The sequence below is a fragment of the Prionailurus viverrinus genome, chromosome A3 (genome assembly GCF_022837055.1).
Source record: "Prionailurus viverrinus isolate Anna chromosome A3, UM_Priviv_1.0, whole genome shotgun sequence".
Lineage (NCBI taxonomy): Eukaryota > Metazoa > Chordata > Mammalia > Carnivora > Felidae > Prionailurus > Prionailurus viverrinus.
Window position 1 is genome coordinate 29786346 of NC_062563.1, and position 18403 is coordinate 29804748.

At 41.8% G+C, this 18403-nt stretch overlaps 1 protein-coding gene across 7 annotated transcripts in view; it reads left to right on the forward strand.

The window, feature by feature from the left end:
- PTPRA (protein tyrosine phosphatase receptor type A) overlaps window positions 1–18403 on the forward strand; it is a 161221-nt gene that overhangs the window by 108148 nt on the left and 34670 nt on the right. For 6 of the 7 annotated variants that reach the window (XM_047851907.1, XM_047851905.1, XM_047851906.1 and 3 more), the window contains 5 exons: window positions 586–670; window positions 1864–1937; window positions 2154–2290; window positions 15958–16048; window positions 16967–17043. In XM_047851907.1, the coding sequence (XP_047707863.1) occupies window positions 586–670; window positions 1864–1937; window positions 2154–2290; window positions 15958–16048; window positions 16967–17043 (464 nt within the window). Of the gene's footprint in view, window positions 1–579; window positions 671–1863; window positions 1938–2153; window positions 2291–11281; window positions 11376–15957; window positions 16049–16966; window positions 17044–18403 lie in introns of those variants that run through there. The other variant, XM_047851910.1, reaches the window with a different exon arrangement.

Sequence of the window (18403 nt, forward strand, 5' to 3'; positions counted from 1 at the left end):
TGTCCCTTTAGGACATTAGGAACATTATTCTCTATGCCAGGAAACCATTTGAGTTTACAATAGGAAAATTGCCCTTTTACCTTCCTCTCCTATCTTCCTCTAGATGGAGCCCATTGAGACTAAGACAGAGTGCACTGATGGCCCTACACACCTAGCTTGCCATCAGGATTGACATGTTCATGCTTTCAAATATTTGAGGGTTTTTTGGTTTTTGTTTCTTGTTGTGTGTGTGTGTGTGTGTGTGTGTGTGTGTGTGTGTGTGCGCGCGCGCGCGTGCGTGCACGCACGCATGCGCTACGCACTGTTTTAGACTCTATAGCAATGAAAGAAACAGAGTCTCTGCCTTATAGGGCTTTTATTCTAATGCAGGGAGCCAGTAAACAAATGTCCAAATCAGAGATGGGATGGGCGTGTCACTCTGGGTCCTCACCCTACCTTTTGCCTCGCCTTCCACCCACACTGGCCCTGGGGTGGCAGTGGAACATGTTCTGTCTCTCACTCACTGTCCATGGCCTGCCATCTACAGAAGCATTGAGTGAGCTCTCCATTGCATACGATGGTAATGATGTATTCTCTCCATTTCAGATGAGACGCCAATTATTGCAGTGATGGTAGCCCTGTCCTCTCTGCTCGTGATCGTGTTTATTATCATAGTTCTGTACATGTTAAGGTGAGCGTGCTAAAGCTTCTACGTTCTCTTGGACTCTGTTTCAATACCCCAGGGTCTCAGTATGCCCACACAGTCCAGAAGATAGTGAGGTAAGAACAGTGAATAGGATAGAGGGGACTGCCTTGTGATACTAAAATTAAAATTCTACATAGTAATGGTTTAAAAGCTCTACATAGTCTTCCTCAAGACCCAGCCCCTCCGCTTTGCTTCCATCTGCCCAAATCCAGTCCCCAGGTCCAGTTTAACCTAAAGCCCAGGATGGTGGTTTGAGGTCGAGGGAAAAGATATAATCTGTGTCATTGCTGTTAGGTGGGTTAAGATCCCCAGATCTAACCCTACTGTAGCAACCCCTAAAAGTACCTGAATGGAGAAGGTGTGCTGACTAGAGACCTATATTTCTAGTTGGGGGTTTGGGGGCACACCTAAGATCTAGGATCCCTGACCCTGGTGTGCTGAACTGAACCACGTGAATTAGAGTTCCCCCTTCTGACTTTCTTCAGGGTCCTCTAGATATTGTTCCTCAAACAGGAAGGAAAAGCAAGCAAGGGGAAGCCAGGGGAGAGAAGAGAGAGATGCATTTGTCCTCTTCCTGCTAAAGTTACTACCCTGGCTAATTGGGATTAACTCTGCCCTTATCTTTGGCTTAAGCTGCTCTGTGCTCCCTCTGTTCTTTTGCAGGGATAAAGAGAAGGGAACCTTACACACCCCTACAATTTGTCATGTGTCTCCACCATTCTGCAGGAGACTTGTAGCCAGACCTGTGCCCACCCAGTCTGAAGCTCCGGGCTTCTCCCTGATTGCACCGGGGAAATACCAGCATTTTAGCTTAATAGGGATATTCTTATCTCCCCTCCACTGTATTCTACTCACTTACCCCTTCTCCACCTGGTGCGGCTGTCATCTCCAGTGAGTCCTGGAACTGGAGCCACACAGAGGAGCCATACAAGCCAGAATATACTGTTATGGCACCTGGGTTGGATTCTAGTGTGCTGAGGATGAGCAGGAACATCCTGAGGCACTCGATCACCCTGGAATGGAGCTGCCTCAGCATGTGCAGGACCTGTCTCTAAAAGAACATGTTTATTTGGTAAAGGAGATTTAGGATGCTGAATTGATACATGGAAACATAAAGCTAGTGATTGGTCTCTCCTGACTCTATGCTTGCTTTTTCACTATGAACATTTTCTCATTAGGTTTAAGAAATACAAACAAGCTGGGAGCCATTCCAATTCTTTCCGCTTATCCAATGGCCGCACTGAGGATGTGGGTAAGGCCCCCCTTAATGACATGGGGAACCTTCGTGGAGAAGAAAATCAAGAAATTAGGGGTTTCCCATCCTAAAAGGGCAGGGAGGGGGAAGACTTGAAGAAAGCATTCCTGGTTTTTGGAGGCCTGGTGCATGAGATAGAACACCCAGTTTAGTCTCCAGAGAAGGGCTGAGACTCCAGAGCACCTGACCAACCTTCCCCCTTGTATACTGCAGAACCCCAGAGTGTGCCACTTCTGGCCAGGTCTCCAAGCACCAACAGGAAGTATCCACCCCTACCCGTGGACAAGCTGGAAGAGGAGATTAACCGGAGAATGGCTGATGACAATAAGCTCTTCAGAGAGGAATTCAATGTGAGTTCTTTGCCGAGGCTGGTGTGTCAGCAGGGAGGAAGGCAGACCGAAGGTCAGGCCTTTTGAGTCACGGGGTAGAAAACAGGTTTCTAACGGGTTAAGAGGTGAGAAATTTTCTGCCAGGCTCATCTGACTCCTTTCCTATGTGATCATAGACAGGAAATGAAATAAGATTTGCCTCACCTCTCTCATCTACCCATCCATCCATCCATCCATCATCGCATCTGTTACTTTGTTTGTTTAATAAATACTTACCAAGCATCTAATATGTGTGAGGCACCAAGGATTTGCTGGGGAGCAAAAACAGATCCAGTCCCTGCACTCAGGGAACTCACTGTCCACTAGGAAAACCCCCATAAATAAGAACAAAAATATATAAATTCAGACAGTAATATAAGACATGAAGGACTGGTGCATAGTTGTAGGAGCCTATATTAAGAGGTGGCCTTTTAGAGTCTGGAACAGGGGTCGCAGAGTGTCTTAAGCAATAGACAATAGGAATAAATCAATATAGAAATGAAGACCATGAAAGACTGCTGAGCACAGGCCTCATTTGGGGTATTTAGATTTGTACTTTTTTTTGGTAACTCCCTTAAGGAAGCTGAACATGTTTGTGGATCTACCAGTTGATATTCCCAGCCACCAGTTCTGATTCCAGTTCAGAACTTCCTTGAAGAAATTATGTTTTAATTGAGACCTAATCATAGGCGAGGGCATTGGTAAAAGTGGTGTGGGAAATATTCCAGGCACTGGAAATAGCAAGAGCCAAGCTATCACTAGTAAGCGTGGGTAAGGGAAGAGCGCATCCAAAAAATAAAGAAGGGCTGTGTGTGACTAAAGGGCAGAGACTTGGGGAAGTGGTAAGATATGAAACTGTGTAAGGCAACTGGGCCAGGCTGTAGATGTTGTGGATTGTGATGAGAGAAGAGAAAGCCATGGACCAACCAGATTTATATTTTGAGAAAAATCATTCTGGCAGCTAAATAGAGAAGAGCCCATAGGGAGACCAGAATGGATGCAGGGAGTACAGTTAGGGGCTGCAGCAGTTGTTAAGAGCCGAGGTGCTGATCGATTGACGAAAGGTAGTAATGATTAGAGAGAGGGGGATGGACAGAGAGAAACAGTTCCAGAGTTGGCTAATTCATCAACTGGGGCATTGTTAAACTCTCAGTCTCCTTCACATCTTCCCACTCAGCCATGTGTCAGCTTTGTCTTCTAGGCTGACTCCCCTCATGTTGCCAAAACGTCTTCCTCAGTTCTAAGTGCCACATGGAGGTATAACAAGGTCCAGTGGGAAAAGGATGACTGTTTCTTCCTGTGTGTCTCCTTTTATCAGTGAAGAAAACTTTCCCAAGAGCTTCTGAAGACTTCCTTTGTCACATGCTCTTTCTTAAATCAGTCACAAGCAAGGGAGAATTAGGCTTACTGCAACTGACTGAGATCAGTCCAGATTTTTCCTGTGTCGTGTCAGGGTTAGGCAGACAAGCCCACAGAATGGAAGCCATAGTAGCAAGGGGGAAGGGAAGAATGGTTATTGGGTGGGTGAGTCACCCACTCATATCTGTTTTATCACTGAAGGGCTTAGAGGAGTGGAGAGTGATGTGAGCAGCTTTGCACTCTGAGAAAATCATTAGCAATGATGTGGAGAATAGATAGGAAAGAGGCAAGAGTTAAAGCAGGAGACCATTTACCGGGCAAGAGTTAATGGAGTAACTTGGACTCTTTTTTGGCTATTGGAAAAATGGCATTGTGTAGTGCTCATTATTGATTGGGAACATTTACCTCATCCCTGAAGATAGCACCCAGCCTGAATACCATAGCTAGGTCCCAAATAGGCACTCTACTGTTTCATAATCTATAGTGCCCACTGCTTCTAGGTAATAGGGTTTGTGACCTCATGGCCAAATGTCTTTTTCTGTGAAATGATTTTTTGTTTGGAGGAATATTGCCTGAGATAAAACATTCCAGTAAATCCCTGGATGGAGGTGGTATTCCTAGAGGCGTGGTAGGCAGATTTAAACAGATATTGTGGTGAGAGCCAATTGCCATGCTACCATGGCCACTGTGTTCATGGGTTCATTGGGCTAGCACCGCAGGTAGTGGAGGAAAGGGCCGAGCAGCATCTCTTGGGTTTTTAACGGTGAATGCTATCTGGTGAGCATACAGGTGAAGCATAAATATTTCCTGTCTTTCTTGTTCCAGTTGTCCACCACCCAGGGATCGGCTTAGATCCTGACCTCCAGTGAGGTAGTGTGATACCTTGCTTGAAGTTCTGTTTCCTGGAAGGATTTCTCTTCTGTACTCATTCAGAACATCCCTTAAGTAGATTATCCCGTATTAGTCCACTTCCAGAATGGGCCAGTATGTCTCACAGAGCCATTTGTGCACTAGGCTGGACTTTTTTCTTCTGTTAACTATTGATATCATTGGGAAGTTAGGTGTGTCTAGAGTGGCTAGGTGGCAGGTGTTCTGTGCACATCACTTCCATCTGGTGGTAGAATTTTGTTGGACATGTTTAAATTTGTGGCTTATTAAGTCATATAGTACTTAGCTGATAATGGGCAGCTGAAGTCACTTGAATATCTAGTTACCCATGGTCAGGCTTAAATTCTCTACCAGAGCCCGATGCTAAGCTAGCAACCCAGCTAAACTTGCTGACAGGATCATGGTTTTGTCCCCAAATCCTAAACTTTTTCATTATGATTTTTCTGCTCAGCCTTAAGCACAGACAGTTAGGGCCCCACAGAATCAACCAGAACCAATTTCTTTGTGGCCTGGGTTAGCTAAAGAGCCTTCTCTCTTTTCAGATCACTCAATAAATGAATCAGAACAAGACACCAGCATGCCTGTGGTATAGGCTGTCTTCAAAATATAAAATGGCTCAGCATGCATCAGTCCTTCCTAAGGAGGGAGGGGGATGGGCAAGGAGCAGCAACTTGTCCTTTATGTTGGAGGGGATATCCTGACATGCCACAGGTCTTTGGCTTTCAGAAAATTTGGCAGAAGTGGCAGGCCATATTTTTTATGTCCAGCCTGAACAGCTAAGGTACATAATACCTTCAAGTCCCGTGAGCTTGATGTCATCAGCATAGTTGTCAGGGTGATGCCCTGTGAAACAGACAAAATCCTCATGAACCAGATCACATCAGAGAGAGGTCAAGATGATTAATCCCTGAGGCTGCTCCTGCCATGAGAATGGGAACTGCTTCATGTAGTCTTTGTGCACAGTAGAGGAAAAAACAGCTATTAGTCAATAGCTATATTCCAGCAGTTATGCTAACTTGTAGAAAGGAGAGTGCATCTGGAAAAGCACCTGTAAATCGGCATCTCTACATGATTCGTATATTATAATCTGACATCCTTAAACACTGCCAGTCTTTTATGCTAGTTTATTTTGTAGTTTGCATGTGGGGAGGTGGTAATAGGAAGCATCAGAATAGCTAATACTAGTAGTTAACTGAGCACTCGCTTCATGCCATCACTAAACTCACACATGGAGATGTAGTATCTCATTTTCCTGCAACTTATAATCTTCTGTAGCAGTTCAGACCTCTGTAACTCACCTAGAGACTTAGCCTTTTGGCAAAGCTTGCATTTGCTCTTGCTATTTTAATGGTCCTCCTTATCCGTTGGATTAAGAGACCAGTGTGGGTATTCTATCACTTTCTCTAGATAGCTGTTCCAACCATACATTGGGGAAAAATAGGTAGTTCCTAATGTAAGTGCAGTTTGGGCCAAAACTCTTTCCATCTCCTGGCCTGCAAAGGGTCCATTCTAACTAGCATAAAATAGTGACATTCTGGGTTCCCAGGAATTAGTTAGCTCAAGGCCAGAACCTAATAGATCCCAAACAGTGTATTTCTCTTTACCCCGGGGAGCTACCATGGTAGGTGGCTATAGATTCTTAAGGGAAGATGAAGAGGAAGTTCATGGTATATGAGTGATGATGTTATGGGGCAGAGTTCTTCCTTACATATGCCTAACACTGAAGGGTTCTGGATCGTGAACTGACCCAGGCCAGGAGTTGGGTGCAAAGGAGCCCTTTCTGTACCTTAGTGCTCTAGGCAGTCCCCCTTCACTGACCTAGGCTAGCTGCCTCCCATTTTTATTATTAGGAGCCTCACAATGATTTATCTCAGAGCCCTGGTGACTATGGCCTCTGAGGCTCCTTCCATCCCACTAACATCACGAATCTCGTTTTGAAGCCAGTCCCTTCCACCAGCATCTCACTCTGGTAAAGACTGGAAAGCACTTCTGAAAGATTCCAGTGCTTTCCATACACACGTGCACTCTCTGGGAAGGCAAATGTTATCCTATCAGGGACACAGTGAAGGTGTCACTCAGAAGGTTGAGCCTCTGGGAGCCCCTGTAGCACTGATATCCCACACTTTGTGCCAAAGGCTTTCTGGCTTTTCATTGTTACTTAGCTGGATTTAGCATGCAGTCCAGGTTTCCACTGGCCAACCTAGCCTGCCATTTTGGGGCCAGTCTCCTGAGCTGTTACACTACCTGCAGAAGTTCACTTAACCATATTATAATTTGAAATTAGAAATTTGGCCTTATCCAAGAATGATGCTCTTCCCTCCTTGGTCTGAAATCTCTAAAATCTGTATCAACAACTGTTCCTATGTGATTTTTGATGATCCAACTCCATGAATTCCTGCAGTTTCCTCTAAGTATTAGCTCTTTTCTTTTCTTTTTATTTATGTATTTTAACCTCCAAATTGTGTTGTGCTTGTATCCTGGCTATCCATGAGTGATGAGAGCTGAGTTATGGGGCAGTTTTCTTCCTCATAAAAGTAGGGTGCAGTGGAGAGCATAATAAAGATTTTTAGAAGTTGGCTTTCTCCCAACTCCTCTGTTTCGGCATCATTTTCACTGTCTCACTTAAGGCCCTGTCTTTCACATGAGCCACCCAGGAAAGATGTAAATTCCATTAGCATTAACATTCAGCAATCAGCAAAATACTGAAATCTTAACATTTGGTTCACCAAAATGCATGACACAGTCATAGAAAGGCCCTAAGTTTTGTGCTGTCTTTGGACATAAACATTTGATGTTGGAGCTGGGCTTTTTCTTATTATCTAATAGTGTCGGAAGTTACCCCACACCTTGGTTTTAATGTTTCTCATTTCCTTTTAATTGGGATTCTTCCACATCTTTACCACCAGTGAGAAAATATCCCAGGCGATTGCAGGCAGTAACTGAAGTCGGGAACTATGGGTGACTTGCTCTTTCTCATCCTGTAACTTGGTTGACATTTCCTTTCCCTTCATCTGAACCCAGTGATCAGGGGTACATCGCCCTCATTTCCCCCCTCGGTCTCTCCACCACTGCCCTGTCTAATACTAAACTGCTAAGTCAGTTAAGGTTTTTTGTTTAAAAACAGAAGTCAACTCAACCAAATTAAGCAACAACAAAAACCCAAAGCATTAATTGGGAAGCATCAAGCTGGGGAAGCTGGCAGAATCAAAAGCTGATGTGGACTACTAGCCCTGGGGCAGAACAAGCCCTATCCTGGTGGCTCTGGGGCTCTCTAGGGAAGCCTCTGCTCCTTTCTTGGTATCACAGTCCTGAGAATCTGGTCTGGCACAGTGCAGCTCAGGTGTGACTGTGCCCACATCAGTCAGCCCTGGCTGGAAAGAGAAGGAGTAACACGTAGGGCAAACATACCAGCTTGTGTCTACTGTCAGAATAATATGATCATGGGGTGAGGAAGGCCTTTTTAAGCAAAGCACAAGATTCAGAATCCACAGTGGAATAGATTGAAAGATAATAAATATATTAAAATATTAAATGTTCCTATGAAAAATTATGTCATAAAATGGCCAACTGTTAGAAACGGTTTGCCGCAGGTAGAGAATTTTTCATAATACATAAAGAGCTTCTATAAACCTGTGAGAAAAAAGTAAACAGTGCAGTAGAAAAGTTAATAGTTCATAGAAAGAAACCAAATGGTCTATAAACATATGAAAAGCTCAACTACATATAGTAGTCAAGGAAATCCAGATTAAAACTAACCATTATTTTGGGCCTGTTGGATTTGAAAATTTAAGAAGATTGATGAAGTATGGGCAAAGGTATTGGGATACAGATACTCTTATGCACGGGTAGAGCGAGTTTAAATTGGGATAGCAGTGGAGGATGATTTGGCAATATCAATCAAATTTTAAATGTTTATACTATCTGACCTAACTTCTGGGACTCTAACAGAAAACCAAACATGTATTTGTACAAGGTTGTTCATTACAGCATTATTTATAATAGCAAAGAAAATAAAATGAAAGGCAAATATCTGTCAAATAGCAGAATGGCTAAATTATTTCTTGCATCTATTATGAAATTCTAGGAGTGTCTGGCTGGCTCACTTAGTAGGGCATGCGACTCTTGATCTCAGTGTCATGAGTTTAGGCCCCATATTGGGTGTGGAGCTTACTTAAAATAAAGATTAAAAAAAGAGGGGCACCTGGGTGACTCAGTCAGTTGAGTGTCCGACTCTTCTCCTCAGCTCAGGTCGTGATCTCAGGGTCATGAGTTCAAGCCCTGCATCGGGTTCCACGCGGACAACATTGAGCCTGCTTGGGATTCTCTCTCTCTCCTCTCTCAGCTCCTCCCCTGCTCACACGAGTGCATGCATACTCCCCCCAACCCAAAAGAAATAAACTTTTTAAAAAAATAAATAAAATTAAAAATAATAAAAAATAAATGTCTTGACCTAGATTTCTAAGTCATTGTTATGGGACAAAACACATTGCAGAGGACTATACATGGTATAATCCCATTTTTAAAAAATACTTCTTACTTTTTAAAGGTTTTATCTTTTTTTTTTTTTTTTTTTTTTTTTTTTCAACGTTTATTTATTTTTGGGACAGAGAGAGACAGAGCATGAACGGGGGAGGGGCAGAGAGAGGGAGACACAGTATCGGAAACAGGCTCCAGGCTCTGAGCCATCAGCCCAGAGCCCGACGCGGGGCTCAAACTCACGGACCGCGAGATCGTGACCTGGCTGAAGTCAGACGCTTAACCGACTGCGCCACCCAGGTGCCCCTATCTTTTTTTTAAGTAGGCTTCACACCCAGCATGGAGCCCAATGTGGGCTTGAACTCATGATCCTGAGATCAAGACTTGAGCTGAGATCAAGAGTCAGATGCCTTACCGACTGAGCCACCAAGGCATCCCCTAAAGATTTTATTTTTTTAAATAATCTCTACACCCAAGATCTCTACACTCATGACCCCAAGATCAAGAGTTACATGTTCTACTGACTGAGCCAGCCATTTGCCCCCCAAAATACTTTTTAAAGTCTGGAAAAATACTGTGAGCTATGAGCAGTGGTTAACTACAAGGAGGGTAGAATATAGGAGAGACATGATAGGGAACTTTCACTTTTTACTGAATTATTTGACTTTTTTAATAAGCATATTCTTTTCATAACATTTTAAAAAGTAGAGTTTTTTAATATTTTCATTTTAATAAAATGAAACTAATGGAGCTTAGCTTTAGCATAATATCCACTATACTTTAATGGATATATAACATGTGGAATAAAAGTTGATGTCCCAGCTTGAACTGTGCCCAGGAGTCTTGTGATCCAGTCTCTTTGGAAAGGAATATCACCAAATGGGAAATTGTTGTGGAGAAAAATTGGACCATGGAGGTGAACAGCTGAAGGGATAATAAGCATAGGACATGACAGCTGTTTTCAGATATTTGAGGCTAAAAGGAGAGTGTGTAGCATTTCTATGAAACCCAACAACGGCTGAAAGTTCTAGGCGATGGCCTTCGTCCTAGAGGTATAAGCTGGACGTTTTAAATTGACCAGCATTTGTCTTAGAAGCATTGAATTTATCTAAAAGAAACACTCTGAAAAGCCACTTACTGAGGTCCCTGAAGCATGTTCAAGGCTTAAAAGAAAAAGACAAAATTTAGTTAGCTTCTGAGAGGAAAAGTGACAGAGAAGAGAGAGAAGAGTAGAGACAGTGAGATGGTCTGGATCTGCCATGTCACATTGCAAGCAGGATGTGACACCCTCCCTGCTCCAACTCAGGACTCTACATCCTTATAGAGACAGCTTAACTCTTGGACTTCCAAGTAGAGAAGCATGTGTGTGTGATCTGGCAACAGAACTGTGTGGCATCTGAGTAAGAGGAAGGCAGAATAGCCTGTACATTGACCGAGTTGTCTCTAAATAAATGAATCAGAGTCAGAAACCTATAGGCATCGACAGGAAATGTGTCAGGGGCTTTGGAATTCAGAGTCCAGGGAATTGGGGGTTTGGGGTGTCCAAGGGACAGAGAAGGCTCCAGCTGACCTCTGAGTTTTCCACTAGTCAGTGCAAGGTAAATACAAAAGAAATGTGTGTCTGGGTGTTGGGTCCTCCTAACCAGAATTGTTGCAATGAGATGAACTGCCTTAAAAGGAAGTAGATACCCTGTCGTGTCAGAGTCCTTAGGCACTGATGACTCTTGCTTGGGTGAGAGTGTTTGCAAGGGGATTCAGATTTAGAAGAGAATGAGACCCAGCAACCATCTGGAGATCTTAGGCAGCACAGTGAGGCAAGAAAAAAAATGAAAGGCATTAAGGATTAGAGAAGAAGAAACAAAATACGTGTTTTTGCAGAAGAGAATAATTGTCCTTGGAGAAATCCAAATACCCATCAGCTAAATTATTAGAATTAATAAGTTATTTTAGCAAGGTTGATAGATACAAAAACAGCATAAAAAATTAATGAATTTCTACACATAAGCCACAATCAGAAAATCAAATAATTTTTAAAATATGTCATTTACAGTAGCATCCAAAAGGAATAAATTTAACAAAATTTTACAGAATCTTTGGAGAAAATTATAAAAATGTTTGAAGGCATTAAAGAAAAAGCCTAAACAGTGAAGAGTTAAGATCAGTGAATTAGAAGGCTCAATATTGTAAAGATGTCAATTCTCCCCAGACTGATATATAGATTCAATGCAATTCCCATAAAAATCCCAACAGGTTTTTTGTGGAACTTGACAAGCTGATTCTAAAATTTATATGGAGGAGAAAAGATTCAAGAATAGCCAAGACATTCCTGAAGAAGAAGAACAAGGTGAGGAGACCTGCCTTACCAGATATAAAGAGTTATTACAAAATTAATTAAGATAGTTTTGTATTGGCACTGGGATAGACGGATTGACCACTGGAACAAAATAGAGAGCCCCAAAGCAGATTCATGTATGAGTGGAAACTTATTTATGGCAGAAATACCATGGCAGTTTAAAGGATGGTCTTTACAATGAGTAGTGCTGGGACAGTTGAGTAACCCTTTGGAATAAATGAAGTTGAATTCTTGTTTCATACCAAACAAAAAATTGGTCCCAGTTGGCATAGACACTGTAATTTAAAAGACAAAAACAATGAAACATAGAGATAGTAATGGAGGGAAGTATACTTATGAACTCACAGTGAAAAAGGATTTACGATTTAAAATGTTGATAAAGGGAAACATTGATAAACTTGACTACATTAAAATGCAAAACTTCTGTCCATAAATAGATATGACAAAGAAAACGAAAGCACAGGCCACAACTTTGTAAAATATGTTTGTAACCCTTGTCCTGACAAAGGATGCGTATCTAGAATATATAAAGAACTCCCACAAATAAATAAGAAAATAAATAAGCAATCCAGTCGAAAAGTAGGGGAAACACTTGAGGGAATGCTGTTGACCAGGAAACTATGGAAAGATGGTGAACCTCATTAATAATCAAGGAAATGTAAATTAAACCTACATTTGCTATATTTAAAGTCTGACAGCAAATGTTGGTGAAGATACAGAAAAACTAAAACACTTCACATTGCTTTTGGGAGTGTAAATTGGTACCACTATCTCAAAAAACAGTTTGGCCTTATCTGGTAAGATTAAAGATACTCATACCTGAAACTCTTGCACATGTGCACGAGGAAACACATACAAATTAGTGCTCAAAGCAGGATTGTTAACTGTAAACAACCCAAATATTCATCAGTAGTAGAATGGATAAATAAATGGTGTGGTCTCAAAATGGAGTGCTACAAGGTAGTTGAAGTGAATGAACTTTGGCTACCTGGAGCAACCTGAGTGAATCTTCAGAATATAATGTTGGGCAAGAGAAAAGGTCACCCCTTGATTATGATTCCATTTTTATTTAAAAAAAAAAAAAGACTGAACAAAAAAATATAAAATGTTCAAAGATACAGAATGTGTGGGATACAAATAAAGTAAGGTGATGGTAAACACAAAATTCTGCATTTACTTGTGGGAGGAAAAGGAAGAGGATATGAAGAGGAAGGGCCCAAAGAGAACTTCTAAGTTCAATTGTGTGATGGAGGGGCGCCTGGGTGGCTCAGTGGGTTAAGCATCTGACTCTTGGTGTCGACTCAGGTCATGATCTCAGGGTTTGTGAGTTCAAGCCCAACATCAGGCTCTGGGCTGATAGTGAGGAGCTTTCTTGGGATTCTCTCTCTGCTCCTCCCCTGCTTGCTCTCTTTCTCTCTCTCGAAAATAAATAAATAGACTTAAATTGTGCAATGGATATCCTTTTTTATAAATATAAAAGTTGAAAACAATTTTTTTTTTCAACGTTTATTTTATTTTTTTTGGGACAGAGAGAGACAGAGCATGAACAGGGGAGGGGCAGAGAGAGAGGGAGACACAGAATTGGAAACAGGCTCCAGGCTCTGAGCCATCAGCCCAGAGCCCGACGCGGGGCTCGAACTCACAGACCGTGAGATCGTGACCTGGCTGAAGTCAGACGCTCAACCGACTGTGCCACCCAGGCGCCCCAAAAACAATTTTTTTTAAAAAAACTTGACATTTAAAAAAAATGATTTCATTCATAGCCTGGCTTCCAGAAAGAGCTTAAGCAAGGGATGACATGGTCTTTGATGCCACCTAGTGTTTCTAGAGATTTTAACATCTGGTAGCCTTCTGGTTCAGATGCTTGTGCCTCGCTCCGTGAACTAGGTTTTTCAGAGTAGAAACTGAAAGTATAGAGTTCCCCGCCACCCCCCCCCCACCTTGTTTTCACCCCTGCCCTGGATTCTTCAGTGTGACCCATTGCATGTAGCACCAAGTTCTCTGGGTCAGGCCCTTTCTTTTCTCTTGCCAAACAATGGTGCCTGTTTCTCCCTAACTTTCCTTTTAGGGGTCTCAGCCTTGCTGGAGACCTAGTTTTCCTGCATCGTCACTATGGGAAGCTGGGAATGCTGATTGGACTATAAGGTGTGGTCATTGTCCTAACCGACCCCTGAGGCCTATTTTCAAGAGTCTTGCTGTCACTACTTGTGCTCTACATCATTTTAGACAAGGGGTGTACGGAAAAATAATGTCTCTGGCTTGTCATGAAGACTTGTATCTCATCCTGCCCTGTAGCAGGGTGGAAACCTATGGACATCTAACCTGTCTGGAAGAAGAGAAGGCAAACCGGAGGTGAACTGGGAAATTCCAGTCTTCAGTCAGGTCTCTGTTCCATGTGCAAGAGTCCAGCCCAGGAAACTCCCTTTTCCCCTTTAGGTATTGGCAGCGCAGGGTCTAAGGAAATGCCTCTCTCCGTAAAATGACATGCAGAACCTGCAGGACTTTAACTCTGAAAGGAAATTCTCATGAGCAAGTGAAGGCAGGTAGACTATGAGACCCTGACTTCTGTTAGGGTCTCCCACTTTAGTTTCTCCTACTGTGATCTTGCTTGTTCCTGGGAAGTGTATTTGTTCTCTTCTTAAAGCTTTTGCATCTGTCTGGAAAAATTTGTTGCGTTTAGGCTGGCATTTCTTTTATTTAATGGTACACTTCTTTGATATTCAGAGCTAGAAACCTGAGAGTCATCCTTTATTCCTGTCTCTCTTCCCAACCCACCTTCCCATCTCTAATTCTAACTCCAGAATATGTGTCAGATGCATCTTTCCTTGTACCATCATCTTCATGCTCCCATTCTTGCCTTCCCACTGGTCCCTTTTCCACATAGCAGCCAGAGTGATTCTTTAACATGTAAGTTGGAGTACAGTTGAAGAGCCTTACATGGTTTTCTCATACACTGAAAATAAAATTCAAACCCTCTGTTCAAGGACCTACATGGAATTGTACATACTATCCTTGCCAAGCTTCTCCCCTCCACTTCCTCTTGCCGTCCTCACCAACCACATTCCACGTTGTCTACCGAATACCCTCACTAGCCTTTCATTCGCCTCACACAGCCAGGCCTTCTCCTGCCTCTGGGTCATCACAGATGTTGGTCTCTGTGCCTAGAATACTACTTTCCACACTTCTCCTTCCTCATCGAGACCCACCCTTAATCTAAATTTGGGTATTTCTTAGGCTTCCTGATACTTTCTGTAGTAACATTCTGTTCTTTCATTGTACTTATCATGGTATGTAATTTATATTTATTTGTTTTATTTGTTTAATGTCTTTCACAAGTTTGTACTGTCCTTGAGAAGAAGGACTGTGTATATGACTGATTCACCACTGTTGGCTCTGTATTTATCCCAGCACCTAATAGGTACATAATGTATATCTGTCAAAAAAAATAAATGAAAAGTAGTACATGAACCATGATTTACTTAACTGTTCCCCTACTGTTGAAAACTGAGGTTGTTTTCAGTTTTGGGTCGTTCCAAACAATGATAAAGTAAATAATTTGAGCAAAGATTTTTATTTCCTCAGGCTAGATTCTCAGAAGTAGAGTTGCTAGGTCAAGAGTATGGATACTTTTAAGGCTCATAAAACATATTTCCAAATCATTTGTCAGAAAGGTTATCTAGGTTGGAATTTGAAACTTTCTTTTTTTGCTTTCTGAATTTTGAATATATGGAGCATGTAAGAAGAAAGCAATTCAATTAATAAAACTTAGCTTCCCACTCCTGTAAAACTAATTTATTGAATGCTTATTCTGTGCCAGACATGAGATTATGGTATTTACTCCTCATGTGGCAGATATCATTAGCCCAGTTGTACAGATGAGGAAATGTCCTAGAAAGTTTAACAGATTTTCTCAAGTTCATACAATCCAGACTGTCTCATGTCAAACCATTTATTTCTACCCACACACTTCCCAGTGCTAAAATGGTGCAGATTCAGTGTCACTTAACCCAAATCCTCTGCTTCCTAACTGCTGTGTCCATGTGAGTGCCCTCCCACCCATCTGCTTGTCCTTGCTTTCTTGCCACGTGGTACGGGAGACGGGGCTGTCATACCCTTCAGGTCCCTAGAGAGGGCTTAACTCAGCTGACCATCCAGACCCCTCCTGTGTGGTTCACTCTGAGATGCTTCTCATCTTTGCATGTTGGTTAACCTGGGGATAAATGGCCCCTTCAGTTCTGTCCCCATTCCTGTTTACAGGGGTGGTCCATTTTGACCCAGCATTGTAACAGATCCCTAACCACTCAGTAATCATATAAAGAGCATGCTGCACTTTCAGTAACAGAAAGGGTATTCTGCCCCCTGGGGATTCTTGGTGTTAAACTCTAAGGAGCTTGCAGGCTATATTTAGAGGAGTGGTGCACTCTCTGTGTTAGGCTGCAAGTATTCCCTGGGCCCATCTTTTTCCCCCAAGTAAGGGTACAACTTGCTGTCAGGTTGGGGGATAGTGCAGCATTTGGCATGTTTGGTATTTATCCCTGTTAGTAACTTCCTGTAATTTCTCTTAACCTTTCAGGCTCTCCCTGCTTGTCCTATCCAAGCCACCTGTGAAGCTGCCTCCAAGGAGGAAAACAAGGAAAAAAATCGATATGTCAACATCTTGCCTTGTGAGTGTTCGTAGAGTTTCCTGGCGTATAATCTGAAACTGCATCTCTAGCCAGATTTTTTGAGGATGGAAAGAATCTCGTGGTTGATCATAGGAGAGCTGGTAATAAGAGTAGGGTCAAACCTTTGGGCTGGGAGAGCCTTTGTGGACCCCAGAGTGACCCCAGGTGCTCATCAAGTTCAATGAGGAGCTTGCCCATAGGCCTCAAGTTTCTGGGTCAAGAGGAGCAATTTCACCAGGACCGGATAGGAAGTATGTGGTTGTTACAGGTTTTTGTAGTGCTTATCGCAATGAAATCCTAATACAGAGTTCTCTTCATTAACCCCTTCCCAGAGTTAGTCATTGCTAGTCAGTTGATTTATAACCTAACAGACATTTGTCTAGGCCAGTGGTCTCCAAAATGGGGTGTGTATAATCCAGTGGGATGGGAGAGCAAAATGTTGAACTGTGCTTTGTTTTTATAATTGCCTTTTCAAAAAATATCCTTTAAAAAAATTTCTGGTGTATTTTTGGGTACATACTATAATAGAGATCACTATACTAGGCCTTTATAGATACTGAAGTTTTCTTATTAATATATGAACATATGCATATTACATAATTTTTTTTTAAATATAATTGGTATCCTGGTTACATTGTTCTGACTTTTTTCTTTTAATGGTGTATATTGGCAGTTCATGTGTCAAGAAACAGAAGCATTCACTTTCCTTTTTATCAACTGCTTACTGTTGCATGTTGTGAATATATCTTAATTTATTTAACTAGTCCCTGAATAATAGCTGAGATGTGTCCAAATTTTTGCTGTTATAAACAGTGCTGCATTGACATCTTAATACATGTGTGTCTCTGTGCACATAGGCACAGATGTCTCAACCGGCCTGGTTGTATCGTTAACTGAAACGTTAAATTTTTTTTCTAGATGATCATTCTAGAGTCCATCTGACACCAGTTGAAGGAGTTCCAGATTCTGATTACATCAATGCTTCATTCATCAATGTAAGGAACTTGAGCTTTTCTCATTATTACCTTGAATGACTGTTGGCTACCATTACTGGCTCCTTCCCAGCTGCACATTAGAAGGAGTATTTGTGATGGCAAGTTGTCCCTAAGGAGTCTAATTTTTTTAAGAAACTGAAAAATTCTTTTTTTTTTAATTTAACTTGTTTTATTTATTTATTTATTTATTTATTTATTTATTTATTTATTTATTTATTTATTTTGATTTACATCCAAATTAGTTAGCATATAATGCAACAATGATTTCAGGAGTAGATTCCTTAGTGCCCCTTACCCATGTAGCCCATCCCCCCCTCCCACAACCCCTCCAGTAACCCTGTTTGTTCTCCAGATTTATGAGTCTCTTCTGTTTTGTCCCCCTCCCTGTTTTTATATTATTTTTGTTTCCCTTCCCTTAAAGTCCTCATATGAGTGAAGTCATTTGATTTTTGCCTTTCTCTGACTGACTAATTTCACTTAGCATAATACCCTCCAGTTCCATGCACGTAGTTGCAAATGGCAAGATTTCATTCTTTTTGATTGCCAAGTAATACTCATTGTATATATACATACCACATCTTCTTTATCCATTCATCCATCCATGGACATTTGGGCTCATTCCATACTTTGGCTATGTCGATAGTGCTGCTATAAACATGGGGGTGCATGTGTCCCTTCAAAACAGCACTCCTGTATCCCTTGGATAAATACCTAGTAGTGCAATTGCTGGGTCGTAGGGTAGTTCTATTTTTAGTTTTTTGAGGAACCTCCATACTGTTTTCCAGAGTGGCTGCACCAGCTTGCATTCCCATGAAAAATTCTTTTTAAAGACCAGGTAGTTTCATGTGTATTCTTATGTTTACCCTGTCATCATTCCCAGAGATTTCCCATGCAAAAATCTGAATCTAAATGTGTACTTTTCTATAAGAGTCCGTGAATCCTTTATTGAACTTATTCAGATGACTAAGAACAAAAGCAGGTCTTGTTATCTTTAGTAAAAGTATGGGAGAACAGGGCAAGAATATCTGACACCAGGTAAGTCTGGTTAGCTGTGAGGGAAGAGCTGAAACTGGGAGGGGATTTTTTAGTGGTGATTTAGAGAATGTTTACAGAAATGGTTTAAGAGACTTGAGTACATTTTGTGGGCTGTGAGGAACCAGTAAAGAAGGTTTGAGAAAGAGAGAGGGAAAGTGACCGCAAGCTAGCAAGAGCAAACCTGACTACCGAAGCAGGATGTGCGAAGAGAACAGTGATAGAATTTGCACGCCACAGTTCACAGCAGCATTAATCACAGTACCCAAAAGGTGGAAGCAACCCAAGTGTCCATCAGTGGATGAATAGATAAGTACAATGTATATAC